Genomic DNA, 18,916 nt, shown 5'->3' on the forward strand with positions numbered 1-18,916 from the left:
AACCTCCACTATCTAGCCTCCTGGATTTTGTTTGTCCAGTCTCTGACAGCTTCATGCACGACCATCTCGGCGTGCACGACCTCGGCGCACGGCGATACAACTAACACCGACATGATCCTGCGACATACCCTCTCAATCTGGGGGTTGTCGCGTGAGCATGGCCTCCGCGGTTTCACTTCGACAGCCGCACGCCTCGGCAAAGCCTCGAAGGTATCAAAGGAGCTGGCCTCCTTACGCACTCTCTCGACAGACGACGACCACAAGAGCGCCCGGGCGTGGGTGGACGGCTTCACCCTGGAAGACGTCCCAAAGGAAGAACTGGACGTGTCGTACGCACGCTCGAGCGGACCGGGCGGACAGCACGTGAACAAGACGAACTCCAAGGCGGTCGTGCGCATCGACATCCACAAGGCGAAGTGGCTTCCTCCGTTTGTGCTGCCGGCGCTGCAGAAGACTGTGAGTTTTCCTGGGCGGGTTTTCCGTAGTTCGACCGACAGCCCTTACCCACCGCACTTCCGAGCTGGATGATCCCAGCTCCCAACCATCCCAGCACCGCCAGGCGCGTACTTCCCCATGGTCCGCGACCTATGCCCCACAAATGGGAGACTGAAGTCAGCTAACGCCCAGCAATACTACCACGCGCCGAACCTGCTGTTCCAGTGCCAGACGTCCCGCTCAGCCCCGCAGAATCTGGACCGGGCGCTGTCCAATCTCCACTCGACCATCGTATCCGCCGCCCGGTCCTTAATCCGCGGTGAGACGAGCCCGGAGCAGCGGCAGCGCGTTGCCGCCCTCGCCGCCGCTGAGAAGGAGAGGCGGAAGGAGTTCAAGATGAAGGCGAAGGCGAAGAAGGGCGCGAGGCGGGGCGACTTCTAGTGCCGCGTCCTCTCAGCGAAGCGACGGTGCGCGGAGCGACTTTGCCACTGGCGGGCGTGCCAGGCGTAGCTTTTCCGGACGACATGGCCGGAGGTGAAATCTGGTGTGAGCGACATAGACACATAGAGAAAGATGATGAAGGGCGTTGCCGCCCGTAGAGTAGTACATAGACACAGCCTGATGTAACACAGTTGTCACCATGACTTCATCCAACCCGGTCGCGGAATGCGGTACACGCAGTTGTGGTGTGTGGGTATGTGAGTATTCATTCTGCGCGTGATCGCACTAGCACACGACGTCGTTCAATGTGGTACGTCTGCGGCGAGGACGCAAGCGAGACGGCAAGTCGAAACGCCAATGAGGTCATGCATCATGAGCCGGCCGGGTGGCAAAAGTGTCAAAAGTCAGTCCCGAAGCACATTACTGGAAGGAGGCTAGCGACACCGAAGCCATGACCGCATTCCGCGTGCGTTCTTTCATCTTATCTCGCCGTCTGTGCTCGCCCTCCGACCTCCACTCTCCACTTCGAAAGTGAACACCGCGAAACCGGCATCACCTGACCATCTACGGTCCGCACACCACACGAGAGGAAGCCAAAGCATTGCAAGCACGCAAGCAACACAGCAGCCATTTGAGTGCAGAAGGTCCCCCGCAGTTTGGCCGGAGCCCCATCCCTGTCCCCACATTAAGCGAGGCGGGGAAATAGGAGTTTTCCAGTCGTCCTCCGGCGCGCGGCGCTCACTGGCTGAGCAGCGTATCCAGCTCCTGCCGTGTCCTGCCGTGTGATGTGCGCGGGTAAATCCAGCCAGAGCTCGGCATTCTGATCACCCCCACTCCTCCCCCCCTCACACTGCTTGCTCTCGGGGGATCTATAAGCCCTCCGACTCGAGCCTGTCGCACACCATGTCTGCCCCCGATCCCAATTCTGAACCACCAACGAGCCCGACAGTGCAAGTGCAGAGAACACCGCTGCCGCTCGACATCCGCGACCGCATCCTATCGCACCTCATCCCGCCCACGCCGCCTCTGCCGCCCACGCTCCTGTCCCGCGACTTTCTCGAGCGCCTCGCCTTCCTACCCCCAGCGCCGGACGACATTGACGGCCAGCTCTCGCCCTTCACCTCTCCGTCCCCGAACGCACTCGCCCAGGCCCTTGCCGCGTGCGAACTCTCTCCCCCCTCTGCAACCCAGTACACCTACGACGGCACGATGATGGCGCGCACGCTAGTCCAGCCGGCCGACTACCTCTCAGCCGCCGAGGAGCGGAAGACGGTCGAGATCGGCTTCGAGCAAGACGAGGACCGGGGGTGGGTGTACCGTGGGTCCAAGTTTTCGATTGGCGGGGACGACGACGGGTGGTACAGCGACGTGGAGGAGGTGCCTGTCCAGCCTGCCGAAGCTAAGGAGGAGCGCGACGAGGTGAAAGACTACTGGGCCGGATGGAGCAGTCCGGAGAGCGACAGCACGGGCATCCAGGAGCAGGACGACGAGGACGCCTACTGGGCGCAGTACGGCGCCGGCCCCCCTCAGCCCGAGTACCCTGCCCCGTCGCCGCGCACACACTCGCCGGCGCCTTACACTGCCCCAGCCCCGGCCGCCTCGCCTCCGAAAGCCGCCTCATCCGGCTCGCCCGACATCGACAGCATCACCTCGCAGACCGCAGCGCTCTCAACCTCTCAGCCGAATCTGCTCGAGGAGAAGCTCGTGGCCAAGCTCAAGTGTCAGCTCCTCAAGGCGTGGGCGCAGTTCCGCGGCTCCTCCCCCGCCGACGACGAGTGCGCCGTGCTCGCGTGGCTGCGCGTGTGTCGGAATGTCAACTCGCGCCCCGCCTGGGGCTTCGTCTCCACCGAAGTCGAAAACGAGGAGGCGGACGAGGTACACCCCGGCATGCACCAGGATGCCGAGGTCAAGGAGATGATCCTGCGCACGCGTGTTGAGAACATTAGGGACATCTTTGAGGTGCTCGGGAAGGACAAGAGCGAGTTTTGGCGCTGGTGCGAGGAGGCCATCCGCGTTAGGCAGACGAATGAGCAGGAAAAGGAGGATTACCAGGGTGTCTGAGGCAAGATAGGTTGTACGAGTTTAGAGCAGTCATGATTGTACGCAGCGCAATTGTAACCACAAGAGCTTAGCAGAATTAGCCCATGCACGCATTGTTCCCAGTGTCACAAAGAGGCAAAAACTACTGGGGATTTGCATAGCTTTCTAGTTACCGAAGTGCCTACTCTTAGTATCAAAAACAAGCTTGCCTTTCAGCTCGCCCTCACGATTAAGCGCGGAGAGCACCGGCCTTCTTCTGCTGAGCAGCGACGACGAGGCTCTTGACGAGCTCGAAGATACGGCGCTGCGCGACAAACATGAACGCAGCGGTGAGCGCCGACTGGAGGAGCTTGGGGCCGATACCGGCGTACAGGCCCGAGATGCCCTCGGTCTTGAGGATCTGGATGACGGCAGTGATCGACGACTTGTACTTGTGCGTGGCAGCCTGGAGGCGCGACTTGACAACAAGCTGGTTGTCAGCTAAGGCTGCACTATCATGGCGAAGCGAAGCTGCTGCCACAGTAACTCACGTAGGGGTAGGTCACTCCCGTGGCGACGAGCTTGGAGAGCGCGCCGAGGATGAAGAAGTCCCAGTCGGTGAGGGATCCGCGGCCAGCGACGCTCGTCGTGCCAGAGCGCTTGGCGCGCCACGTAAGGACAGCGCTGACCAGGCGCTCAAAGGTGGTGTACTGTTGTCAGCTGATGTCTCCAGCGCACGGGCTCTGCTGTCTCTGCCGACAAGTAAAAAGTCTCGTCCAACGGTCTGGAGCGCCTCGGCTTCTCAAGCCTGTCATTGCCGTAATGTTTCCCTTTGGGGTCGGAAAAGACAGGCAGACGCCGTACACGATGGGTCCATCGAAGTACGCAAGGAAGCTCGAGACGTGGCGGAGTTGCTCGATGGCATATTGTTGCGCATGTTGCGCTCGCACTCACCTGGATCACCGGGTTGATAACAAGAATGAGCGCCGGGCCGATACCGCGCCACAGGCCCTTGATGCCGTCCTGCTTCAGGATAGCCTTGAGCGCGCTAGACGCCGTCGGCTTCTCCTTCTTGCCCGACTCGTTCGTGACACCCCGCGTCGACTGGTACGCCTGCACCGTCCAGACGGGGTTCGTCACGAGCGTCGTGACGGTACCTGATGGTCAGTTCTGACAGCGTAAGGCGAGCTGAGCTGCGGAAACGACTCCACAGACATGCGCCTGACGGCGGACTCATGACTTACCAGCAATGAGACCAGCGAGGATACCCTCGCCCGTCGTGAGCGCCGAGCTCGTGCTGCCGGCCGGGCGGCGGCGAAGGATCTTGGAGCGCGTCTCCTCGTAGAACGCCTGAGGGGTCAGCCCACGTTCCTGGACGAACCCAATATTGCTTGCGGTGCGTGTCGGCCGGGCCTTAGATTTCACTCAAGCCAGGGCACCACAACACGGAGCGCGCAAATCGCACACCGCCGCGCATAGTCGCTGTCTTACAGCTGTTGCAAGAGACGCTGAAAGTCGTACTCACGTAGTAGACACTGTTCGAGAAGACAATGCCGACGAGCGAAGAGCCAAGACCGGCGTAAAGGCCCGAAAGACCCTCGTCGTGGATCGTCTTCTTAATGGCCTGGACGAGGGTCATGTCCGACTTCTTGGTAGCGACGGCGGCACGGGTCGACAGGTTGACGAGGGGGTAGGTGAGGGCCATGGAGATGCCGCCGCCGACACCGCCGGCGAGCGCGTGAATCGCAGAGTCTCCCATTGTTGTTGAAAGAGTGAAAGAGTGACGGGTTGATAGGGTTAAGGTGCTGGGTTGTGCGGGTGCTGACAGCGACAAGAACAAGAAGAAGGGAAGAAGAAAGGGAAGGGGGTGTTGTGACGACAAGAAAGAGGAGTAATGTCGGTGCGTCGAGGTGAGTGGGAGGCTGAGGCTTTGCACAGGCACCAAAGAGTTGGAGATGCTTGCACGGCACGGCACGACAACAAGCAGCCCAGCCCCAGTCTCAGCGTCACTGCACCACTGCGGTGGGTACGGTGGGCGTATGGGCAGCAAGTCAGCGGAGCGGAGCCCTCCACTCTGTGTTGCTACGCTCCTTCATCCGGACCCAACTCGGCCTTACTTCTAACCGGTCTTCGGACCTCACCGGCTTTTCGGACAGCCGTGCAAAGTCGAGGTCAGAACCACTCGTGTTGCGGCCGCGACACGATCCGCGCGCCGCGAGCTCACAGGATCACAGGCCACGCACGGGCACCACGGAATCCACCGCTGGCTTGCAACCTTACGCGGCCCTGTCGGCCCAGTGACGGGCCAGCAACGTGCCACGATTGGGTAAGAAAGTGTACGATTGGCCCCGCGCCCCATTCGGTGACTCACGGCTTTCACGCGATTTCACGCCCAGGCGCCCGCCCAGCCAAGCCCCTGTCATCCACACTTCGTGTCGGCAACCTCCACCTGGGAGTCTAGCCTTTCTCCGCCTCCACTCGTCAGACGCAATCATCAAGATGAACCAGTCACATAAACACATCTACGAGTCTACTGCTATATACCACAGATTGTTCCACATTGTGTGTTTCGTCTTATCGTGTCTTCTTTCGTTTCTTGATTTGGTTGAGTTGGGGTTTATGGAGTTGTGTTGTTTCGATGCCGGTGAGTAATGATATTGGTTATGGTTTCGTATCTACAGCTATTATTGGTTCGTTGGGTTTCACACAGGTTATCTCTAAGACTAGGAATACACCGAGGAGTTCTCGGAAAACTACTTCTGACACTCTTCTTCATTACCCGGCGCCTCTCAGAAGCCCGGGATACCCGCGCCGCTCTCGACAACGTCGAGGATCGTCCTGCTGATACTCTCCTGCTCCCGGATCAGGCCGCGGACGGAGCGCACAGCAATCTCCTTGCTATTCCTGTCCTCGTCATCAGCGCGAATCGTCTTCGCGAGCTTGTCGACCTTCTTCCCACTCTCGAGTGCCTCGAGCAGCACGTCCTGGCACAGGCCGGCGAGCTGACGGTAGGCTGCCTGCTTCAGGGGGCGCGTGAAGGCACGGCTCTTGAGGCCACCGTGGCGGCTGGTCGCGACAATGGTCGGGAACTCCTCCGGGGGCGTGACCATGACAAGGAGCGTGAGCATCAGGCCGGTGCTGGGAGCCGGCTCGCCACCGTTCGCAGCCAGGCGGTTGTGGCCCCACATCCCCTCGTCCTCGAGGAAGGCACGCTTGCGCTCGCCCTCCTCCGTCCCGCCGAGCTGGCTCTCCCACATAGCCTCAACCCAGGGGTTCACGTCGACGTCGCCGTTCGGCCAGAACACGCCGGCGCCGTCCTCGCTGTCGTCGTGGGTTTCCGTGAATCCGTACTCGGCAAAGAGCATTGCGTTCGAATGCGGGCCGTAAAGGAACTTGACTTCCTCGTTCTCGTTCAAACCGCGCAGCGGGGCGAAGAGCATGAGGTCGACCTTGCCCGGCTGCAGCTTGCCGACCGGCGGCTTGCCACCCCGATAGTACAGTTTGCCATTCAGCGTTGCGCTCGGGATCGGTTCCGGTTTCGGGCAGTTAAACTCCTGCAGCGACGAGTGGTTGATCATATCGAGCAGCGGGATGAACGAGTGGTTGTTCACGGGCCACTTGGCATCCGCCGGCTCCGAGAGCCCGAGCGGCATCGCAACCGTACGCGTGTTCACTGGGCGTTAGAGTGGCCATCACGTTTGTATTCACCATTCAGCCACGCCCAAAGCAGGGCGTTCTCGGGGATGGCGTCGATGACGCCTTGCGACTTGAACGGCTCCACCGTCGTCTAAACCCTGTCAGCGTGGTCTTGCGGGGATGGCATGTGGGCAACTCACGAGCACTCGCTTGAGCACGGCGAGGTCAGCATCGTATCGCCGCCGGACGGCGTCAATCTTCACGCGCACACTACGAGAGAGCCTGCTCTCAAGCGTCTGCCAGAAGTCGTCCTTGGACAGGGACCACGTGAGAGGGTGCCATGGGGTGAAGTCGGTCTCAATGCTGTCGAGGAAGATCTGCCACTCGGAACGGTGCCTGCCGCGCGCATCGTGGGTCAGTGCGAGGTGGAGGGCGAGGAGCTGCGTCGTCGTGAGCCTCGGGACAGCGGAGCTCGGCGACTGCGGGGGCGAGTCCGAAGACGCCAGAGCCGGGAAGAGCTCGAGCGGGATCGAGTTCAGCGGCGACTTTGCCAGCGTCAGTGGGTTCAGCAAGCTCGCCGCCGGAATGCGCAGCACGGGCTCGCCAGGCTGAGGTCAGCCTACTGTCTCACTGTGAAGCTTTGAAGCTGGCTTACGTTGAGAGCCTTGCCGTACGCGAACAGACCGCGTCCAGCGGCGTCGGCATCCTGCAGCTCAAGCTTGTTGTAGAAGCCCTTGAAAGTCGAGAGCCAGTCGAGCAGCGCCTTGGCGTTGGAGTCTACGACGGCCAGGGATCGCTGGGCGTCTACCATTGTTATTGTCTAGATGTGGGGTTGCGGAGTTGAAGCCGCGGAGGAGTGGGTGTTATAAAGAGCAACGCCGCAGACGTGTTCGGCATGCAATGTGACGTGTCGCGGGCAACTGTCACCGTGCAGTTGTTGTTATCGTGTTTCGTGGGGTTCGTTCGACTCGATGTGGCGAGATCTGACGAGCTGCGCGCAATGTCAGGTGATCGTCCCGCGTGCCGCGCACACGCCGTGAGCCGTTCGCCGCCGAGGTGCCTTTGGCTTGGCCGGCGGCGAACGCTCATTCCGCAAAGTTATGGTGTATTCTAGAGTGTCATCATGCGGGGCTCCAGCACGGAGCCAAATATTTCCCTCCACCGCACACCGTACCAGCTGCACGTCACCTCTCACGAGCTCATGAACGGGCCACGGCGCGAGAGCACGCAACGACACTCTACGGCCAAGCAAGCAGGATGATCAACGACCCCAACGCCGATACTGAATTGTAAGCTAAGTTTGCTGAAGGAGCTAACAGGCAGCAATGATGCGCTCCGCGCGCACGGCATTCTGCCGCCCAAGCCGCCATCGCGCTCGCCTTCCCCCGATGTGCCGCACATCTCGCAGGCCGACGCCGTTCGAGCAATTGCGTCAACAGCAGATGCGGAGCAGCTCGGCACTCTGCTTGAGGGTGACAACCTCGACTCGGACGACGAGCGGATGTTTGAGGACTACCGTCGTCGCCGACTTGCGGAGATGCAGCGTGAGGAGAAGCGGGGACGTTTCGGAACGCTCGAGCCGCTCGGACGGGACGACTTTGTCCGTGAAGTCACGGAGGCGAGTAAGCTGAACGCCGACGGAGAGGTTGAACCAGACTCGGAGCCAGAAAACAAGGACAGTGATGACGAGGACGAGCGGCCCAAGATGGTCCAGGCGAGGCGATTGAAGGGCACTGGTGTTGTCGTCTTCCTCTACAAGGATTCGTAAGTGGAGAGAGTGCAACTGAACTCGATTCTGCCCCTCAAAGTCTGCCAGCGCTGGCAGGCAGACGATGAAACGCTGGCAGGAGATTAAATGCTTAGCTGACATCAGCGTGCCGCTGTCCCAGCATCTGCGCCCGCTCCTGCAACAGGTCGCTGCCGCGCACCCCGAGACCAAGTTCCTCGCTATCCAGGCGCAAATGTGTATCCCCAACTACCCCGACCGCAACGTTCCCACTCTCCTCGTCTACCGCAACGGCGACATGGTCGGAAACGTCGTTGCTGGCATGGGTCTGAAGGGCATGAAGACGACAGCCAAGGGTGAGTGGAAGCCACAATGGGCGGGCGTGCTGGAGAAGATCTGAGCAGTTGCTGTGAGCAGCACAGTGTGCAGGGCTCCAGTGGCCTCGGGATGCTTTCCTGCTATCGTGGTCCGGCGCTTGACAATGTGGATCGGAGTTGTACAGCTAAGTAATGTTTGTACGCAAGCTGACTCGCAGACGTCGAGAACCTCCTCCTCCACTACGGTGCGATCGAGAAGCCGTCTCCCGCCCTGCGCCGGAGCAACAACAGCGATGACGACTCGGACTTGGACTCTGACGGCGGCGATGTCGGCACTGTGAACGCGCGCTCAGGGGGTATCCGTGCAGCCGGTCGAGGACCGGGAACAGGCCGGAAGCAGGAGGACAGCGATGACAGCGACTTTGACATGTGATCAGCCAGTGGCTGCGCGACTTTTCCAGCTGCCTTGTATAGATGTTCGATCGATCGCTATCAGAGTGACCGCTGCGTGCAGGTGTGCCGGGTAGACGGTGTGTAACCGGTGCGCGCTGTGGTGCGGGCCAGGATTGGGCCGTGTGTATGCATTAGATGACCGAATAGTGTTGGCCGACCCGGCCGACGGGCAGCGAGACAAGAGAGTTCGGCAACATCGCCTGGGCATGGGTCGATGGGCGTGGAGATGGGAGGCCGCGCCTGGAGACGCCCGCGCTGGAGAGTGGGGAGGGGTGGGCTTAGGTGGAGGCACATGTGATGGGCAGTCCGGGGCCGCCAGTTGCGGTGTGGGTAGCATGGCTGCATCAGCATGTGGTGACCAGGGGCCGATATACCCCCGTCTGATAATCATCGTTGGCAGGAGTATAATGGGCGTTGTAATGGGTGCTGGGTGGACCTATTACATGCCTCGAGGCCGGACCCACGCGCCCCGCGCCCGGCGGCATCCACGTCATTGAAAAGATAATGGAGCCACCCGACGCCGGGTATCCGGCTACCGCCCTACCGGATCAAACGGAACGTAGCGCAACACTAGCTCTCGGCCCACGGCCCGTGACCATACATCTACTGCACCCGGCTACCCACACCGAGTGTCCAACCTCTTTTTATCCATCGCTTTCTTTCTCTCCTCCAGCATCAACTGTAACCAACTCGCCTCCCACACGATCAGCATCGAGGCTTAGACGTCTAGTCCACATACCCACTGAAATTCTAGTTTAAAGCAACCTTAGAACCCCCCCAAACTCGCTCCCACACCCCTCCCCCCACCTCCCGCAACTATGGCTCCTCAGCTCGACTTCAAGGACCTCGTTGTCCTCATCACCGGTGCCGGCGGTGGTATCGGCAAGGCGTGAGTACTCTGAGTCCGCGGGTCTTGCAGATCCGGCGGTGAAAGCAGTGAAAGCGTTACGGTGCTGACATGTGTCCTCGTGGGAATCCGTACCTGCGCCGTTTCAACTCTCCAGTTACTGCCACCTCTTCGGCTCGCGCGGCTCCAAGGTCGTCGTCAACGATGTCTCTGAGAAGGCTGCCCAGGCTGTTGCCGACGAGATCATTGCCAGTGAGTAATCTGCAGAAGAGGAGTTGGCGTTTCTAACAGCGACTAGACGGCGGACAGGCCGCCATCGCCATCGGCTCGGTCACCGACGGCCAGAAGATTGTCGACCAGGCCGTCAAGGCCTTTGGCACCGTCCACGTCCTCATCAACAACGCCGGCATCCTCCGCGACAAGTCGTTCGCCAAGATGAGCGACGCCGAGTGGGACGCCATCATCGCCGTCCACCTCAAGGGCGCCTACTCCATGACCAAGGCCTGTTGGCCCCTCTTCCGCAAGCAGAAGTTTGGTCGTGTTATCAACACTGCTTCGCCTGCTGGAGTATATGGCAATCGGGGCCAAGTAAACTACAGGTAAGCATCGCTTTTTTGACGTTCTTTGTGAAGAAAACGCATGAGAAAAGCGTTGTTGAAGGTCGGAGGGTCGTAAAAAGGTGGTTGGGTGGATGTGTGGTATGGTGGTGTGGCGGTGTGGCAGTGTGGCACCAATTTCGGTGGTTTCGACGACTGTGGTGGAGGCCAGAGCTAACGACAGTGCCGCCAAGGCTGCGCTCATTGCCTTCTCGATGTCGCTTACCCGTGAGGGCCCCAAGTACAACATCAAGGCCAACACCATCGTCCCCCTCGCCGCTTCGGCCATGACCGAGACTGTCATGCCCCCCGACGTCCTCAAGTCGCTCACCGCTGAGCACATTGCCCCTCTTGTCGGTGTTCTTACCGCCAAGAATGGACCCGACGTTGGTGGCCGCATCTTCGAGCTCGGCGGAGGCTTCTTCTCCGAGGTCCGCTGGGAGCGCTCGCAGGGTTACATCTGGAAGACCGACAAGTCCTTCACCCCCTCGGCCGTCGCTTGCAAGTGGGACAAGGTCATGGACTTCTCGCACCCCGAGTACCCCACCGACGCCGTCCCTCAGGACATGATCCGCGTCCTCGAGGCCCAGCCCACTCTCCAGCCCAACGAGCAGGGCCCCACTGTCTCGTTCAAGGACCAGACCATCATCATCACCGGTGCTGGTAACGGTCTCGGCCGCTCGTACGCCATTGAGCTGGCCCGCGGCGGCGCCAACGTTGTCATCAACGACGTTTCCGAGAAGGCCGCCCAGGCTGTCGTTGACGCGATCAAGGCTGCCGGTGGCAAGGCTGCCGCTGCCGTCTGCTCGGCCACTGACGGTGAGGCCATCGTCAAGACTGCCCTTGACAACTTCGGCGGTCTCCACGGCGTTATCTGCAACGCCGGTATCCTCCGCGACAAGGCCTTTGTCAACATGACCGACGACATGTGGGACGCCGTCATCGACGTCCACCTCACCGGCACCTTCAAGGTGTGCAAGGCTGCCTGGCCCATCTTCTACAAGCAGAAGTACGGCCGTATCATGACGACCGCTTCGCCCAACGGTGTCTACGGCTGCCACGGCCAGTGCAACTACGCCACTGCCAAGTCTGGTCTCATCGGCTTCATGCGCGCCCTTGCCATTGAGGGCCAGAAGCACAACATCTTTGTCAACACCATCGCCCCCCGCGCTGGTACCGCCATGACCGCCACTGTCTGGACCAAGGAGATGCTCGAGACCTTCAAGCCCGACTTCATTGCCCCCATTGTCGCGTACCTCGTGTCGGACCGCTGCGAGCAGACCGGCACCTTCTACGAGACCTTCGGTGGCTACGCCGCCCAGCTCCGCTGGCAGCGTTCGGGCGGTGTCGCCCTCCCCAACGACAAGCCCGCGACCCCCGAGAAGATTGCGTCGCACTGGTCGGAGCTCACCAAGTTTGACGACCGCGCCACCAACCCTACCTCGACCCAGGAGTCGTTCATGGCCATCATGGAGAACTTTGAGAACAAGTCGGGTGCCGGCTCGTCTGGCGGCGACGCCCCCGCCGTCGACATTGACCCCAAGGACTCGGACGCCGTCAAGGAGGCCAAGCAGAACGCCCCCGCTCCCTCGGACTGGACCTACTCGGAGCGCGACGTCATGCTCTACAACCTCGGCATCGGCGCCAAGGCCACCGACCTCGACCACACCTACGAGGGTGCCGACAACTTTGAGTCGTACCCCACGTTCCCGGTCCTGTCGCAGTTCATGGCCGACAACGGCGTCGACCTCAACGCGATTGTCCCCAACTTCAACCCTGCCAAGCTCCTCCACGGCGAGCAGTACCTCGAGCTCAAGGCTCCCATCCCCGTCGACGCCACGCTCGAGCTCCGCCCCCGTCTCGTCGAGGTTCTCGACAAGGGCAAGGCCGCCTCGGTCACCACTGCCATCCAGGGTGTGAACAAGGCCAACGGCGAGGTCATCTTCGACACGTCGTCGACGACCTTCATCCGCGGCTCGGGCGGCTTCAACGGCCCGCGCACGGGCAAGGACCGTGGTGCGGCGACCGCGGCCAACGAGCCCCCCAAGCGTGGCCCGGACGCCGTCATTGAGGAGAAGACGTCCGAGGACCAGGCGGCCCTCTACCGTCTCTCGGGCGACTACAACCCGCTCCACATCGACCCCCAGTTCTCCGCCATCGGAGGCTTCCCCAAGCCCATCCTACACGGCCTCTGCTCCATGGGCTTCGCCGGCCGCCACGTCTACCAGACTTTCGGCCCCTACAAGGACATCAAGGTCCGCTTTGCCGGCATTGTCATCCCCGGCGAGACCCTCGTCACCGAGATGTGGAAGGAGGGCGACAAGGTCATCTTCCGCACCTCGGTCAAGGAGCGCAAGGCCCCCGCCATCTCCAACGCCGCCGTCACCCTCGTCCCCCAGGGCGAGCTCAAGTCCAAGCTCTAAGGTGCTCTCACTCCGAAAGCGTGCCAAGGAGGGGCGTCTAGAGTTCCATAGTGTGGATTGTACAGAAGTTTAAAGGCTTTAAAAATGTATCGGATCGGTTTTACGACAAAGAGGTTGCATGCTGTGAAAAGATACTAAATGTAGTCGCAAGGCTCACGTCGTAAGAGGTGGCAACCCAACAAGGTCCCGGTGGTGCCGCTCAGCGACGTCGGGGTGACTCCTCAGCCTGGATTTCAGACAGTTCTCGCCATAAAGCGAGAAGATGGGATTCTCCGGATCCTCACTGACTTTGTACTCTCCTCCCAGTTCCTTTGGAATCTGAATCAACGGCAACCTGGCGTCCAGCGCCGGATTGAAAAAGTACGGCACGCTGATCCTGTCCCCCGTGCTCTCGTTGAGCGTGACGCGGTGCGACGTCGCCTTCAGGTATCCCTGCGTCGCGTACTCGAGCATCTCGCCGATGTTGACGACAAACCCGTTCCGGACGGGCGGGACGTCGACCCATTTACCCCCCTTCTCGACCTGGAGCCCGCCCGAGCCATCGATCCAGAGCAGGGTGAGGACGCCCGCGTCCTTGTGTTTGCCCACGCCCTGCACGCCCTGTGACGCGGATGTAGATGTTGGAGGGTAGCGCACAATCTTGAGCAGCGTGAACGGGTCCCCGAACGAGCGCTCAAAGTAGTCCTCGCTCTCGCCCAGTGCGAGCGCCCATGCGCGCAGCAGTTTGCGGCTGATCCGCTCACAGTGGGCTTGCCACTCCTCACTGACGGCCCGGAGCTCGGGGAGAGCGGCAGGCCACTGATTTGGGCCCACGAGGCGCCAGAACTTCTCCCGTCCCGCCAGCTCTTCCTCGCTGAACGCGACGCCCTCGGGACAGATATCGATCTGTTCTCGCAGGTCGACCTGACCCCTTGTCCGCTCCAGGCCGAGGGCGGTGTAGCCCCGGAACTGGGCCGAGTTCGTGTTCGCAATTGCCAGTTTGTCCTCGAGGGGCAGCGCGAAGAAGGCGCGCGCGGCGTCGTGCATTCTCTTCTCGAGGGAAGAGGGCAGGGAGGTGTTGACGAGGTAGAAGAAGCCGATCTCGTGTGTCGCCTGAGCTAATTGCGCCCGGAAGCGGGCCGCATCCTCTGGTGTCGAGTCCAGGAGACTCAGGTCGAGGATCGGAAGCGCGGAAAGGTCTTGCGTCATGGTGCCGGCTCTCTCGTCCCATTACTTGTCTAACGGGTCGAACTATAGCCGTCGGTCGCTTGTCTCACCGCACAGTCGTATGTTGATGAAACCGGCTGATGGAGCGGAAGATAGATGGAATGGAGGAACAAGCGCAAGTTAAGTAGCCGAGGGGAGTGGGCGGATCGGATGACGCCGAAGATTACAGATGAGATTGCGTGATAACGTCTCACCCGCGCGAACGCGTGTTTCGCGTTGCGACTGGCGCAGGCTTGGTGGCGTCCATTGTATCGTCTTGGAAAGCGACTTTGCCCGCAACTCTTGCTTCTCTTGTGACATTCTACCATTGCCCGACAATGGCTAGGAACCTCATCGTGCTCTGGAAGAACGGCTGCTGGACATAGGCCGGGCCAATTGCAGGAAAACAACGTAATGCCACTGTGATTCTGACCTGGGTTAGTACACGCAAGGGCACAATATATACATCGCGTATTACTGAAAATGCAGGGTACAGGCTACTATACTATGAGTGTGTTGGGGTTGAAGTGCATGCGAGTGGGTAGGCTGACGGGCCGGTGAGCTGTGGGGGTTATCTGTATGACGTTATGGCGTGTTGACAAAGGCATGACAGAGCATTCGGGATCGCGAAGGTCTGGGGAGATTCGTTCGTGTGTGTGTGTATGGAAGCCGAGCGGGTTGATAGCTCACACACGCACGGCGTACGCGAGGCAGACAACGATCATCGTATCCTGTCTGGTCAGCTGTGTGACTGGAACAAGCCCGCTACAACTCACGTTCGAGAACATCTCCTGCACCGCGGCGTCCGTGTCCTCCCAGTGGCAAGACATGTCGGCGCGGCCAGCCTGGCCGAGGTTCTCGCTGAATGTCGTGTTCACGATGTACTTGAACCCTTTGCCTTCAATCTCGATCATGCGTTGCTTGATACGCTGAGGTTAGCTTGGACAGATAACGCTCTCTCAGCGTCGAACACATCGCTGCCACGCGTCCGGCATTGAGGTGACCCTCATACCTTCCGCGCGGTCAGAGACGCACGAGCCCCCAACCCCTTCAGTTCGGAACGAAGGGATGCGCGGTTAACGGGCTCGGGCCCACACACCCGTGGATAGGGCGCCGGCACATCAGAACGCGGCGTGAGAATCGCTCACCTCGCAGATCTCTTTACTCAGCGCGCCCATACGCGCGCGGTCGTTCTCCCACTGCACGCCGTTTAGCATTGCTGTCAGCAGCGCCTTGATGTACGGTCGTAGCTGGTCGGCAGGAAACCTGATGTCAGCTCGAGATTCGTGCCTTGCTCACCCTTCCGCCACGGGTTTGCGGTGGGGAAGACACCTGTAACGCTCTCTTACGACAGCTTGCGCTTTGGGGAAGATGAGATACGAGCTGCACCAGAGGAGACTCACTTTGAGCGATTCGCATAATAGTAGTTGTATGCGGCGGTCGAGTACTGCCCCGCGCGGGGTGGCGTGGACGCGCCGGAAGGCTGTCGCGACATGCTTCCGTGACTGCCGCTGTACGACGAGTGCGCGCTCGAACTGGTAGACCTCCTATGGCGGCCGAGCGAGGAAAAGGACAGCGACTTGCTCGAGGGTTCGGTGGTGTTAAGGGCGCCTAGCTCGTCGAGGCGTCCACGCAGTGTCTTGGTGTAGTGTTCCGTATCGGTTGAGGGTTGCGACGAGGAACGGAACTTGAAGACGTCGAAGACCATTTATGTCGAGACGACAGACAAAATGGGAGGCTAGGGGACTGAGCGCAGTGCAAGGTCGTGCGTGGACGTGGGTAGGGAAGGTGGTGACGGGCCTGGACGTGGGCGAAAGGTGACGAGAGGAACAGACGAAGGAAGACAAGAAGGAAGACGGAGTCAACAGTGAGGCAAGGTCAGTGTGTCGGCGATGCGGTGCGACGGGAGTATCGTGCGCAGATCGGTGCAGGTAGAGGAGAACGTGTGCTGGGCTCTGCGACGGATCTGGGAGCCCCAGAAACAGGGCCAGTTGGAGAGAACCAGGAGAAGGGATATTGAGGATGAGGGCAGTGAGAGGCCGAAACAGCGCCCAAGCCGGAGTCGACGACGAAAGAAACCAGACGCTAGAGGGGCGAGCGATGACGACCAAGCCAAGGATGATCTAAGAGCCAGCCTAGTGCGCAGTGAGTTCGCTGGCTGCCCCTGTGGTCGAGATCGATAACCAGCGAACTTGGACCTCGATCGTGCCGTGGACTGGAAAGCCGGACTGGCTGGGCTAGAGCAAGGAACGAGGAACGGACATGCGGACCATGACAATGGACTGCGACTGGTCCGGGGAGGCTGCGTCGGCGGGGGGTGGTATCTGGGTAGCGCCCTGCGCCTCGCTCATGACCGACAGCCGACTGAATCTGGGTCGCCCTGGATGTGTCTTGCGACGCGCCGGAATCTAAACAAATCGCATATCGCGCGAGCCGTACATGGCGTCCCATGGCTGCTGGCTGCCTGCCTGGGCTAGTCGCTCGAAAACGCGAAATCGAAATCCATGACTACTCAGCCTAGTCACGTAAATAACCAAGACCCCCAGCCAAAGGACCACTTTCCCTCTTCTCACTACCGACCGTCTTTTCCTCCTGTACTCCTGCTCATCCTGTCACAAAAATCGCGTCGGACTGCACAGGCTTTGACCCGACGACGCCATCTGCTGCGATGCCGGACGCGTGGCTGCACCACCGAAACACTCACGCACACATTGTGCACCCGTCACCTGTCCGCGCGCACTCTTACCCTTTCCACGCGTATGGTGCAGGTGCAGGTGCAGGTGGGGGTGCACCGAGTGGGAGTGGGTATTACGGCTCCTCCCTCGGATCTCCATCGTCATCCTCAACTTTGCATCATCCTTTCTCCTCATCCTCCTCAAACCTTTACAGCCACCACCCTCAGCATCTCAACACGCACCATCTGCATCACCCGAACCCCTACCAACAGCAATCCACGTTCTCTTCCTCCTACTCCCAGTACTCCTACTCTCATTCCAGCGGAGGAGGCTTCCGAGGATCCGATCTCCCCTCCCCGCCCCTTTCAACCTCCGCCATGCCACCTGACCCGTGGAACTCTGGTGCTTCCGACAGAATGAGCCCCTCTGACGACGGGGCCAACCACGACTGGACCAACGGTCACAGCAAACACTACCAAAACGGCGGCGACTACGACGACTACGCCGCCCGAAACAACAGTTTCTCATCACCCTCACACAAACATATCATCCCGCCCATGGGACCCATGATCCGGACATCATCACATAACCACAAGGCCCTCAAGAAGCTGCCGGCGCCCTACATGCTGGAGACATGGGCCAGTCTCATGGACAAGAGCAAAGGACGAGACAAGGTTCTGGTGTGTACACTCCACGATCGCCAAGCGCGTGCGCGGTCAGCTGACCTCACCAGAAAACGGTCCAATACACGTTCCGTACGTATCTCTACGTTCTTGGATTGATCGCGTCGGTGCGACCACTGTCTCGATGGTTCCTTGCGAGCGAGAAGCGCACAAAGCAGTCAGTTGCTGGTCTGAGTTTGACGCGCAAATGCCTGCTCCTCCTGAACCCGCTCCGACCGATTGGAGCTCTTATCTCGCCGGAACCCACCAGCGCTCGAGACTTCCTGGGTCACATCGTCGACCTCGCTAGCGCCATCGCCGATGACATCTTCTGTCTGTCCAAGCTCGGACTCCTGTCGCGACGGAAAGGAGTCATTGCCGACAACTGGGCCAAGTGAGTGGCTACATTCCGCCCCTTCCCCAACCCGCCGCTAGTGCTGACACCAATTCTCTAGCCGACTGTGGTTCACTACGACTCTCACAGGACTGTACGGTCTGTACGTCAACTCGTTCAAGGACCGGGACCCAGAGGAGGAGCGCAAGGACGACTGGAAGCGGGTCAAGTATCTGTGCGACCTGACCTTTGTCTGTGAGTACTTGATGCCGTTCGGCATGCATGTTTCTATCGCTGCAGACACTAACGTCCCCTTAGCATACGACATCTTTGGCTTTACGTGGGCCAAGGAGCCCATTCAATGCGTCGCCGGTCTCATGGCCGCCATCATCGCGTGAGTGCTTGAAAAGCCGGCTAACAGGGTAGCCGAATTCGGGCCCCGAGTGACGAGTGACTTAGCTAACAATTTCAGCACGGGCCAGCTCTACGACAAGGAGTGGCAGCACCTCATCTCGAGACACGAGGTCGACGGCCTCGGCGTCATCGCGAAGAAGTCGCAAGTGTAAGACTACAACGATGATACGAGTACCCCGTGTACGAGGACGGCGGTGGCAAATTCCTCGGCCTTGGGGCTCGGAATCGGGATTGAGGTGGTGCGCCGTTCGCCGCGGACCGAGCGGCCGCGGAACAGTGCACACTTCCACCTTCGCAGCAAGAGCTTCTGCTCTTGCACCTTCACACAAAACTTCATCTTTGACGCGCCGATGACAGCGGCGCAAGACACTTTTCCCTCAGGGAAGGACCATCGTGCCCTTTCCCGGCGGCGTTCGGTTTCAAGCCAAGCCAAACCATGCCAGCCGACCCGCCTATCATTTTTACACTCCAGCACCAGCAACGATACCCCCTTCTAGACATGCCTTTGGATCTTTGTGTGCTCTCTGATTATGTATATTTTGTTCAGCTCTTACGCGTCACATCTGCTGCCCCATGGAGAAGAGGTCAGCTGCGAAGACTACGAGGTCGAGGCCCGTCTCGGCGATCGCCGATCAGGCTCTGGTCACGGGGCGGCGGCTAGCGCCGGTTCAGTCTCACGCCAGCTTCACATTCGTGCACACCCCGACATTTCCCGCTCTTGACATTGTATCATCCACCATCAATCATCCACCG

General features: G+C 60.1%; 10 protein-coding genes across 10 annotated transcripts; 5 read left to right on the plus strand and 5 right to left on the minus strand.

Moving 5' to 3' along the window:
• Positions 1–111: 111 nt before the first annotated feature.
• Positions 112–876, plus strand: A1Q1_07088 (uncharacterized protein; the record flags this gene model as incomplete). Its single annotated transcript, XM_014327337.1, has 2 exons — positions 112–456; positions 535–876. The coding sequence occupies 2 exons, from the start codon at positions 112–114 to the stop codon at positions 874–876; spliced, it is 687 nt and encodes a 228-aa protein (XP_014182812.1).
• Positions 877–1,779: 903 nt separating this feature from the next.
• Positions 1,780–2,937, plus strand: A1Q1_07089 (uncharacterized protein; the record flags this gene model as incomplete). The annotated part of the gene is made up of 1 exon (XM_014327338.1): positions 1,780–2,937. One exon carries the CDS (start codon positions 1,780–1,782, stop codon positions 2,935–2,937), a length of 1,158 nt encoding a protein of 385 aa, XP_014182813.1.
• A 208-nt stretch (positions 2,938–3,145) lies between these two features.
• On the minus strand, positions 3,146–4,654 carry A1Q1_07090 (peroxisomal membrane protein; the record flags this gene model as incomplete). The annotated part of the gene is made up of 5 exons (XM_014327339.1): positions 3,146–3,385; positions 3,447–3,605; positions 3,850–4,052; positions 4,140–4,308; positions 4,421–4,654. The coding sequence occupies 5 exons, from the start codon at positions 4,652–4,654 to the stop codon at positions 3,146–3,148; spliced, it is 1,005 nt and encodes a 334-aa protein (XP_014182814.1).
• Positions 4,655–5,684: 1,030 nt separating this feature from the next.
• A1Q1_07091 (uncharacterized protein) lies at positions 5,685–6,473 on the minus strand (the record flags this gene model as incomplete). Its single annotated transcript, XM_014327340.1, has 1 exon — positions 5,685–6,473. The coding sequence occupies one exon, from the start codon at positions 6,471–6,473 to the stop codon at positions 5,685–5,687; it is 789 nt and encodes a 262-aa protein (XP_014182815.1).
• Positions 6,474–6,565: 92 nt separating this feature from the next.
• A1Q1_07092 (uncharacterized protein) lies at positions 6,566–7,342 on the minus strand (the record flags this gene model as incomplete). Its single annotated transcript, XM_014327341.1, has 3 exons — positions 6,566–6,682; positions 6,732–7,076; positions 7,187–7,342. 3 exons carry the CDS (start codon positions 7,340–7,342, stop codon positions 6,566–6,568), a joined length of 618 nt encoding a protein of 205 aa, XP_014182816.1.
• A 189-nt stretch (positions 7,343–7,531) lies between these two features.
• Positions 7,532–9,007, plus strand: A1Q1_07093 (GTPase inhibitor; the record flags this gene model as incomplete). The annotated part of the gene is made up of 4 exons (XM_014327342.1): positions 7,532–7,567; positions 7,841–8,295; positions 8,348–8,613; positions 8,793–9,007. 4 exons carry the CDS (start codon positions 7,532–7,534, stop codon positions 9,005–9,007), a joined length of 972 nt encoding a protein of 323 aa, XP_014182817.1.
• Positions 9,008–9,845: 838 nt separating this feature from the next.
• Positions 9,846–12,893, plus strand: A1Q1_07094 (peroxisomal hydratase-dehydrogenase-epimerase; the record flags this gene model as incomplete). The annotated part of the gene is made up of 4 exons (XM_014327343.1): positions 9,846–9,916; positions 10,032–10,126; positions 10,173–10,473; positions 10,535–12,893. The coding sequence occupies 4 exons, from the start codon at positions 9,846–9,848 to the stop codon at positions 12,891–12,893; spliced, it is 2,826 nt and encodes a 941-aa protein (XP_014182818.1).
• A 153-nt stretch (positions 12,894–13,046) lies between these two features.
• A1Q1_07095 (isopenicillin N synthase) lies at positions 13,047–14,081 on the minus strand (the record flags this gene model as incomplete). Its single annotated transcript, XM_014327344.1, has 1 exon — positions 13,047–14,081. The coding sequence occupies one exon, from the start codon at positions 14,079–14,081 to the stop codon at positions 13,047–13,049; it is 1,035 nt and encodes a 344-aa protein (XP_014182819.1).
• Positions 14,082–14,764: 683 nt separating this feature from the next.
• On the minus strand, positions 14,765–14,992 carry A1Q1_07096 (uncharacterized protein; the record flags this gene model as incomplete). Its single annotated transcript, XM_014327345.1, has 2 exons — positions 14,765–14,809; positions 14,855–14,992. The coding sequence occupies 2 exons, from the start codon at positions 14,990–14,992 to the stop codon at positions 14,765–14,767; spliced, it is 183 nt and encodes a 60-aa protein (XP_014182820.1).
• Positions 14,993–16,746: 1,754 nt separating this feature from the next.
• Positions 16,747–18,315, plus strand: A1Q1_07097 (uncharacterized protein; the record flags this gene model as incomplete). Its single annotated transcript, XM_014327346.1, has 5 exons — positions 16,747–17,433; positions 17,487–17,809; positions 17,871–18,004; positions 18,068–18,143; positions 18,222–18,315. The coding sequence occupies 5 exons, from the start codon at positions 16,747–16,749 to the stop codon at positions 18,313–18,315; spliced, it is 1,314 nt and encodes a 437-aa protein (XP_014182821.1).
• Positions 18,316–18,916: the final 601 nt, after the last annotated feature.

This window comes from Trichosporon asahii, assembly GCF_000293215.1.
Source record: "Trichosporon asahii var. asahii CBS 2479 unplaced genomic scaffold scaffold00009, whole genome shotgun sequence".
Lineage (NCBI taxonomy): Eukaryota > Fungi > Basidiomycota > Tremellomycetes > Trichosporonales > Trichosporonaceae > Trichosporon > Trichosporon asahii.